The 10,584-nt window shown below is 42.5% G+C and overlaps 1 protein-coding gene across 1 annotated transcript; it reads left to right on the forward strand.

The window, feature by feature from the left end:
• Window positions 1–5,797: 5,797 nt before the first annotated feature.
• LOC110882701 (N66 matrix protein-like) lies at window positions 5,798–10,235 on the forward strand. Its single transcript, XM_022130656.1, has 2 exons — window positions 5,798–6,464; window positions 10,207–10,235. Exons 1-2 carry the CDS (start codon window positions 5,798–5,800, stop codon window positions 10,233–10,235), a joined length of 696 nt encoding a protein of 231 aa, XP_021986348.1.
• Window positions 10,236–10,584: the final 349 nt, after the last annotated feature.

Genomic DNA, 10,584 nt, shown 5'->3' on the forward strand with positions numbered 1-10,584 from the left:
ACGCCGTGCAGTTCCGACATATGTTGGCCATTTTTGCTCGTTCTCGGTGACGCACGACCATGCGCCTGGTCGCACGCCCGTGCCATTTGCCCAGATCAGCAACACAGAAGCTTCATAATTATGTGTTCTGCTGTTTTTGAGTGAAAATTTTCCTGTTCCCTCTATTCTAACGATATTACTCATACAGATGGATCATCCCTTCTTGCAGTTTGACCCCAATGATGAGCGAGAGGCTCTTCGTATCCCAAGACGTGACGCCTTATGGAGAAGGCGAGGGCAATTTGGTGTCCCCCGGAGGTTGGATTGGGACGTTATGAGGGAGCTAAATCAGTATGACAGACTTGAAAACATGCTCACTATCCCACTTGCGCGCTTGTTAGCTATCGACCGACCCATCTATCTCAAGCTAACGATAGAGTTCTTCTCCACATATGCCTACGAAAAGCTACTTGCTTATAGAAGGCCAAAATTCCGCTACAAGGAGTGGATAACTTTTAGGTTGGGTGGACGCTGGCACAGTTGGTCAGTGGGTCGATTGGGTAGGAGACTTGGTATCTACACGACTGCAGACATGGACTCCGAATTCTTCACGGAGCAATTTACCTTCCCGAGTGATGAAGCACGAGCCGCGTTTTGGGCTGAAAATGCAATTGGTGACCCTTACGACCCGAGAATCTCTAAAGCTTCACGACTGAAAGACCCTTTGCATCGAGTGATGCATCATATATTCAGCCACACCATCTGCGGCCGAATGGACAGTTTGGGGAACTGTCCAACGCCAGATCTGATATTTCTCTATGCGCTGGTTGAGGGAGTACATATCAACCTAGCTGCAAGGATGGCTGAATATTTTGTGAAGAGCTCAGGGAGGACGCCCAACAGTCAAATTCATGGCGGTCAGTATGTGACCGAAATTGCTTACAATTTGGGCTTGATGATTGATGAGGTACTTGAGAGTCTCACTATGGTGACCGAAGGGGTATATGTTGATATTCGGTCATTGAAGGCGATGGGTGTGATTGTTGAGGCGGATCACAGGGATAGATTGAAAGGGTTAAACAACGAGGTCTGGGACCCGTTGCCTCCAGCTGAGGAGGAAAACGAGGATGAGGAGATGCATGATCAGGAGCATCAGGAGCAGCACCAGCCACAGACACCACCACACCAACCACCGCATTCACCGCAGCATCATGGCTACCACCACCAGGAGTGGCCCGAGGGCATCCCCTCTTACCCTGAGTTCTACCAGCAGTTCCAACAAATGCAGGTTAGACAGGAGCAGCATCGGGTTTATATTGACCAGATTAGGACTAGTCAGGACCAGATTAGGGCTACTCAGGATCAGATCAGGGCAAACCAGGACAGCTTGTACCAGGGAGTGCAAGCTGGGTTCTCATACCTGTTCGGGGAGATGCATCATGCCTATCCTGACTACTTTCAGCATCCTCCACAGTTCCCACCCTGGAACCCACCTGGTTACGGAGATGCAGGCCCATCCTACACAAGAGACGATGCTGGTGATGACGAGTAGGAGAAGGTGGAGTTGATCGTTTGTGGTTTTATTATTTCCGTACTTTGTTTATTTCGGGTGTTCATTTTGATTGTTATGTCAAACACCCCCGGATATGTACTTTTTATTTCTAGCACTTTCGTATGTTTGCTTTATTTCGTGTTTAGATACTTAGTACTTCTATTTATGTACATTATGGTTTATTTGTGTTTATTTTGTTTCTGTTCTGTTTTGCTGTACCATGTGACATACTTGCAGATTTTGGCTATCAAGTCTTCGACCGGAGCACATGACAGATACAGCTTGGAAGTCTCGTTTCATCAGAAATCATCTTGAGGGGAGTACTATTATCCTTTTTCTCTATATTTCGGGTTTCGCATTGGGGACAATTGCATTGGGGACAATGCGAAGTTCAAGTGTGGGGAGGGGGTTAACTTTGTTAACTTTGTTTGTCCTAAAAAAATCAAAAAATCAGAAAAATCATTCAAAAATATCTGTTTTCTGTATATATATTTTAGTAAATAAACCGGTTAGTTGTGTTTTAGAAAGCTTTGGACTTGATAAAAACTCGACAAGCAAAATAAATTTTGAAAAAGAAAACCGGAAAGCGTGACAAACAAAGAAAGACTTGCATGATAGTTTTCACACTTTTACCCATTCCTTCCATTACGTGAGCATATTTGACCCTTGATATTGTTGTATATTTGTTCATTTCGGATATAGGAGTGAGCCGGATGTCTTATGTAATTTAGAACTTGTCACTAGTATGCTTGTTAAGACCATGAACTTGCGGAATTGTGTAGAAGTGATAGAGGCACTCTGATTACCCCTTTGTTGTTAGCCTTGTTCTTTGTGTTGTGTTTCCCGTAAACCTTACATTACCTTTAGGATTAACCATGTCGAGCCTTCCCGTTTACCTTTGTTTACCTAACATAATCGCCCACTTAGCCAAATGTAGCCTTTTTATGTTTTAAACCTTTTAGTGTTGAAACTCGGTCAAAATAATCGTTTAACTAGCGCTTGTTATAGTTTAAATTTTCATTGTATAAATCCATTAGCTTAAAAAATAGAAAATAAAACACCCTAAAATAGGGTGAAGTTGACAAAAATCGCGCGATTTTGAATGTTAAATTGTTTAAATCTTGTTGATAAGCTCGATGTCACAAAAGTCGCCTTTTTAAGGCGTTAGTATGTATAGTTGTATTGTTTTACGCTAGTTAAACACTAAAACCGAGTTTTAACCATTTCTCCACTTTAAATATCCATTTCCATACCCTTCGCCCAAGCCTAACGTTACACCCCGTAAAGACCTCTTGATTTACACTTTTTCGCATGTTAGTTGGTGGAGACGAGATCTTATGACAAGCTTATGATATTACACATTTCATTGACGAGGCATTGAGTGTTTGCACATACACATTTTATGTATGTTTCATAAATAAAACCGAGTGTGTGTGAACATTGTGAGTTGTGTAAAAATTGACATGTTAAGTTAATTGAAAGTGAGTCACGGCTTTTTGGTTATCACCATATATTTGCATATGCTTGTTTTGGTTTGACTCATTTGATGTTGTCTTTCGAAAAACCGGCTACCGTTTGTAGTTATTTCAATAAATAGTGTGTAAATTATCGTTCTTGTTTGATTCTGTCTTTTAATGCTTTTTAGTTTAGCTTGCTTGAGGACAAGCAAGGTTCAAGTGTTGGGATAGTTGATATTCGCTAATTTACACATATTTTAGTCCCCCATTTTATCCCCATTTTATGCGTTTTCGGCCGTAAAACCGTCATTCGGATACTTAATCATGTATACTTTTGTTTACAGGCCTAAAACAGCATACCAGACAAGATGATAGTGAAAACGAGGACTTTCCGGATGAAACGACAAAGCTGCGGACATTCTGTTAGAATTCTGAGCTGGGCAAATGGAATGGTCGTGCGACCTGATGCACGACCATGCATCTCCGACAAATGCAACCCAGTCCGAAAGTGAACGAGGATGCAGCAGTCCGTGCAAGCATATTCCGGTAACGAATGGGCGTGCGTCCGATTGCACCCCGTGCGGATCCGATGTTCAGCCAAAGACCGGCAATGCACGAGAGGTGCAGCGGTCCGTGCTACGTGATCCCGAAAACGCACGAGCGTGCTTCAGGAAGAACGACCGTGCGAGACCGAAGACCAGTCAACTCTGCTGATGTCATGAACAGTAACTCCAGTAATTCAAAAAGCGAACGGTCGTGTAATCAGTGCACGACCGTGCGACATCGAAAATATATAAAAAACGAACAGAAACATTCTGTTCGGAACTCTGGAATTTTGGAGAGCAATTCAGGCGATTTTCAGGCTCCGGAGGCGTTAGCTTTCACCCGGATTCAAGCCACATTGTCTCGTTTAGCTCGATTACTATCCGGATTCTCACTCTTATGCTTGTTTATGGTTTGAATTCTTAAGTCTTTCCATAATTTTGTCATGTTTCAAGCATTAAGATTGATTATTATGTATTATTATAGCCTTTGGGGCAAAAACACAACAATCCCTTGCTTGATTATAGCCATTAGTATGTTAATCTTTGTTTGCATTGACATTTGGAAGTATTTTCTATGTTAATCTTTGATGATTAGTTTGCAACCTTATTATTGATATTGATTTCTTGATTATAAGTAATTGTGTTGGATGATTGGTACTTGGTTAGTTGAGATAGTTGAAAAATGAAGCTTAATTAATCATGTATTAGTAAACTTTAAACTTGGTTAACTAGTTTAGCTTCGTTAAAATGTGGGCACCATGATACTAGAAATGGTTAGTGGTTTAATAAAACGTAATTATTGTTAATCAAGACAGCTTGTCGTCACGTAAGGACCTTAACGGGTTAAATGGTGTTGTTATGAATTCTTGCCATTATTTGTTAGCTTAGTTAGTAGTTTAGGCCAGAATTGCTATCTTGGTGAATTTATGTGCAAGATTTGTAAAATGAACTCGGTTGTGATTTAATCTAGTTTATGCTTGTCTCGGTGGTTGCATTGTGTTTATCGGTGTCGCTTTCCTTGTTTAGTGAGGTTAGAAAACTCCTAACAGATGACTAACTTATTTTTAAGAGATTTTCATAGACATTTATCAATTGCACGTTAAATAAAAATTTTAGGTGGTTAAAGTGTGTTTATTATTTTAGCTTTCCGAATGATTGTCATGTTAGGATTCCTGAAAGGGATACTAATTGTCTTAAAAATGGAAAATTGACCGAATGCTTCAAGTGCCAAAACCGACTTAGTTGACATGCTTTGGTTGTGTATTAAGCAAGGCTATTTATCTATATTAGTATTTGAAATCTACTATGTTTTATAAGTATTTGTTTATGCTTATTTTAGTTTATTAAAAATCAAACAACTTATGTTTTTACCGGTAGTTTAGTGACAAAGGTCTAGTATTATTTCTCCGCCCATTTCCTTGGATCGATACTTGGTTCTTACAGATACTTTACTACATATATGACGGGGTACACTTGCCTCTTTCGTGTGTGTTTTGATGTAAAAAATAATAATCACTTTTATAAATTTAAAATAAAATCGTGTGTAATTTCATTGTAAAAATATGGGTTGTCGCGCACACGTCAGGTACACGACGGACGATATACTCATCTCCCTACAGCTACAGCAGGACGCACTGAGTCGTCGCGTTCAGGAGTTAGAGAGGACTCCACGTCCTCCATGTCACTGTCAGACTCCTTTTGCCGCATCACACGCACCCCTCCTGCTACCCCCTGATTCGGATGTTCGTTTCCTTACACCTGAGCAGCAAATTGCCTATTTGCTGCGCGTTATTCATGCCCTTGAGGAGGATTGGGTACACATGCGTCGATTGCTTTTCTCCTATCTTCCTCCTCCTCCTCCAACATCAGCGTAGCTAGATTTTTGGTTTGGTGCAGGTAGATTGCTTTGGTGAGAATGTCGCAATTGGGCCAGCATACAAAGACTTTTGGGAGACCACACTTTTGCATATGATCTGGATGGTGCCCTATCGTGGTGGAATTTGCAAGTGCAAACATTAGGAGAGGCGGCGGCATATGCGTTAACTTTGAATGAGCTGAAAGAGCTCATGAGGAAGAAGTATTGTTCGCGGGCTGAGATACAAAAGCTAGAAACGGAATTCTGGAACCTAAAGATGGAAGGCCCAAAAATCGCCGAATATGTTCATAGGTTTCATGACCTGTCCCATGTGGTGCCGTACATGGTCACACCCGAATTTAAATGCATTGAGCGCTTCATCTGAGGATTGGCACCCCAGATCATGAGCATGGTAACCACGTCCAAGCCTTCAACGATTACTGAAGAAATTGATCTCAGCGTGGCACTTACAGAAGAGGACATTTGGTTGAACAAGTTTTCAGTTTCTGAACCGAAAAAGAAGGAGACTCATGTGGAGTCATCTGGAGAGAACAAACGAAAGTTCTCCAACTTTAAGCAAGGTACCAGCATTTCGGACAAAAAGGGTGAAACAAGCGCACAGGCCAAGGCTAAGGGAAAAGGGTATATGGGCACCCTGCACAAGTGTAACGCGTGTCAGTTGCATCACGAGGGACGATGCAAGTCTCTGAAATGTGAATCTTGTGGAAGAATGGGCCACTCAAAAGAAACTTGCTGGGTTGGTACTGGTCGTGGTGGCCAAAGGGGTTTTGGTAACAACCGTGGAGGTAATAGGAACGGAAACCGCCCACAAGGAAGGAATGGCGGAAATGGAAACCGTGGAAATTTCGGGAATCAAGCGGGAAATGATAACCGCAATCAGAACAACAACCAAGGCGGTAATGGAAATGGTAATGGGAATGGTCCAGGACCAGGGTGTTTCAACTGTGGAGACCTGGGGCACTTTAAAAGGGAATGCCCGAAACTGAACCAAGCGCAAGGAAGAGTCTTCAACATTGGCGCAAGGGAAGCGCGCCAGGATCCAAATGTCGTCACTGGTACGTACCCTATAAATCAACGCTTTGCATCTGTACTGTTTGATACTGGTGCCGACTATAGTTTTGTATCGTTAGAATTTAAGAAAATGCTTGGGTTAACTGCTAGTAAGTTAGACATTCCATACTCAATTGAACTGGCTAATGGAAAGCTGGTTGAAACGAATGAAGTCATCAGAGGATGCGTGATGGAACTGGGAGGACACGAATTTACGCTAGATCTACTGCCAGTTGAGTTGGGAAGCTTCGACGTGGTAGTAGGGATGGATTGGTTGTCAAGCAACAAAGCCGAGATTGTTTGTCACGAGAAGACCATCCGCATCCCAATAGAAGATAGAGAAACGATTGTGGTTCATGGAGAGGAGCACGATGCGCCATTGAGGATCATTAGCTGCCTAAAAGCTCGAAAGTGTTTGAAGAAGGGATGTGTTGCCTTCTTGGCACATATCGTTGATAAAGAAGCCGCTGAACCAAAGATCGAAGACATTCCAGTCGTAAAGGAATATCCTGAAGTCTTTCCAGAAGACTTGCCAGGATTACCGCCGTAAAGGCAAGTCGAGTTTTGCATTGACCTAGTTCCAGGCGCCGCGCCCTTGGCTAAGGCACCTTATCGACTTGCGCCTTCGGAGATGCAGGAGTTGTCAACGCAAGTTCAGGAGTTGTTAGACAAGGGATTCATCAGGCCAAGCTTCTCACCTAGGCGAGCTCCAGTTTTGTTTGTTAAGAAGAAGGATGGTAGTCTTCGCATGTGTATCGACTACCGGGAGCTGAACAAATTGACAATCAAGAATAGATATCCTTTGCCAAGGATCGATGACCTGTTCGATCAGTTGCAAGGTTCAAGTTTCTACTCAAAGATCGATTTGTGATCAGGATATCACCAGTTGAGAATTCAAGAGGAAAGTATTCCAAAGACAGCCTTCAGGGCTCGATATGGACATTACGAGTTCCTGGTTATGCCGTTTGGTCTAACGAACGCACCAGCTGTAGTTATGGATTTGATGAATAGAGTTTGTAAGTTGTACCTCGATAAGTTTGTGATTGTGTTCATTGATGACATTTTGATCTACTCAAAGACGAAGGAAGATCATGGGCAACATTTAAGAGCCATTTTAGAGCTACTTAAAAAGGAGAAGTTGTACGCAAAGTTCTCGAAGTGCGAGTTCTGGTTACGCAAAGTCCAGTTTCTTGGACATGTGGTTAATAGAAATGGAATTCATGTGGATCCCACAAAGATCGAGGCGATCAAGAACTGGGAGACTCCAAAGATGCCAACCGAGATTCGACAGTTCTTAGGTTTGGCTGGTTATTATCGAAGGTTCATTGAGGATTTCTCGAAAATCGCTCAACCTTTGACCTCTCTCACACAGAAAGACAAGAAGTTTGATTGGGGAGACAAACAGGAAGAAGCATTTAAATTGTTGAAAAACAAGCTTTGTGAGGCGCCAATTTTATCTTTACCCGAAGGCCCGGACGACTTCGTGGTATATTGCGACGCCTCGCGTCAGGGTTTAGGTTGCGTGCTCATGCAGCGACAGAAAGTTATAGCATATGCTTCTCGCCAGTTGAAGGTCCACGAGAAAAACTATACCACGCATGACTTGGAGTTAGGCGCGGTGGTATTTGCGTTGAAGATCTGGCGACATTACTTATACGGCACGCAATGTACAATCTATACGGATCACAAGAGCCTACAACACATTTTTGATCAAAAGGAGCTTAACATGAGGCAAAGACGCTGGGTAGAATTGTTGAATGATTATGATTGTGAGATCAAGTATCACCCAGGGAAGGCGAATGTGGTCGCCGATGCCCTGAGTCGAAAGGAAAGGATCAAGCCCATAAGGGTTAGGGCTTTGGAAATGATCTTACAAACGGACCTCTCATTGCGCATTCGTGTCGCGCAGAGAGAAGCTCTTAAAGAAAGGAATATTGAGAATGAGTATCTCCGTGGGATAGAGAAGCAGTTGGTAACAAATGGGGAAGGAACTTTGTGCTTTATGAAACAAATTTGGGTTCCTTTTTTTGGTGGTTTGAGGAAGGTTATTTTTTATGAAGCTCACAAATCTCGGTACCCGATTCATCCAGGAGCGGATAAGATGTACCAAGATCTTAAGGATTTCTATTGGTGGCCAAGGATGAAGGGCGATGTTGCGGTATATGTTGGCAAATGTTTAACTTGTGCCAAGGTAAAGGTCGAATACCAAAAGCCTTCAGGCCTCTTGCAACAACCTGAAATACCCCAGTGGAAGTGGGAACAGATCTCTATGGACTTCATAATGAAATTACCAAGGACGCCCAATGGCCATGATACGATTTGGGTAATAGTTGACCGCCTAACGAAGTTTGCGCACTTGTTGCCAATCAAGGAAAAAAACAGTACAAGTAAACTTGCTGAGATATACATGAGAGAGATTGTTGCACGACATGGAGTGCCGCTCTCAATTATCTCTGATCGAGATGGACGCTTCGTGTCAAGGATTTGGCAATCCTTTCAAGAAGCTTTTGGTTCTCAGTTAAATCTGAGTACTGCATTTCATCCACAAACTGATGGACAGAGCGAGCGAACGAACAATTCAAAGGTTGGAAGACATGCTGCGAGCTTGCGTAATGGATTTAGGTGGAAGTTGGGACACTCACCTACCGTTGGTCGAATTTTCATACAATAACAGTTACCATGCAAGTATTCAAGCCGCACCGTTCAAAGCTCTCTATGGACGCAAATGTCGATCACCGATTTGTTGGGCTGATGCGGGTGATAGACAATTAGTTGGTCCGGAATTAGTCCAGGAAACGACAGACAAGATTGCACAGATCCGAGAACGCATCAAAGCGGCTCGTGACCGACAAAAGTGTTATGCGACAGATACATCGGTCCGTTCAGAATCCTGCAAAGGATTGGGCTTGTAGCCTACAAGTTGGACCTACCTGCGGAACTTAATGGCGTTCATGATACATTCCATGTATCAAACCTGAAAAAGAGTCCAACTCAAGAGACAGTTGTCATTCCTGCCAACAAAGTTCACATTGACGACACACTCCATTTTACTGAAGAACCCGTTGAGGTTACTGATTGGAAAGTTAATAAAACACGCAGGAGTAGTGTCAAGCTCGTCAAAGTTCGATGGAATGCACGACATGGGCCAGAATTCACGTGGGAGCGTGAGTGTAGGATCGTTGTAGACCCCGAATGAGTCGATCAGAAGAACTTTAAATCCAGTTCAAAGGCGGAATCAGAGAAACGGACATATAAACAGCTTGATACTATACAAGCTGTCACTTTGATTGATATTAACAATGATTACAACCTGGACAAATCTTGGCAGCACTTCGTTACAACTTCAAGAACCGTCGTACTGAATAAACGAATCAGTGCACCTTATATAGATGTGGAGGTTTCGCTTATATGGACATGTCCATATAAGCGGAACTACATGCTAGTGGTTTCGCTTTTATGGACATTGTCCATATAAGCGGAACTACTTGCTTATCCACCAAGTTTCGTTTCTCGAACCTCGTGCACTAGATATCCTATTCTATTCTATTACATGATACAAGACGAAGTCAATAGACGTAATGCACTAACAGACTCCCCCTCGGATATTGACGAAGTCTTCAGTGACCGTTCTCTGTTATGACACCTTCTTCAGTCTTGATTATTTTGCCTTCTCAATCAGATTGTAACAATGTAAGCATCTTTTAATCTTTGTCTTTGATCAGCTTCTCTTTTTTAATGTTATACCAGAATCTCATCACCGGCTTTATCATCAATAGCTTCATCATCAGCATCTTCATCATCAGCAGGCTCCCCCTCTCGTCAAGCTTCCGTGCTTTTTAGGGATCGACACCAAGCTTTCTTGCTACAAGCTCTTCCTTACTTCCAGCTTGTCTTCAGACTCCCCCTTAGACTCTGCTTCCGGGATCGTAATCTGGTATCTTTCTTATCCTGCAATCACTCAAACACTATATAAGTAACAACATTTTAAAATCTAACAAATAAATTCTCTAATCCACTCCCCCTATCAACATACATTATAGATATGGCAGTGTTAAAGAATCCAACTCCCTCACAGTTTATCATCCAAGTTCAAGTTAATGACCTTGGAGATATCATATACTGTTT

The sequence above is a fragment of the Helianthus annuus genome, chromosome 15 (assembly GCF_002127325.2).
Source record: "Helianthus annuus cultivar XRQ/B chromosome 15, HanXRQr2.0-SUNRISE, whole genome shotgun sequence".
In the NCBI taxonomy this organism is placed as follows: Eukaryota; Viridiplantae; Streptophyta; class Magnoliopsida; order Asterales; family Asteraceae; genus Helianthus; species Helianthus annuus.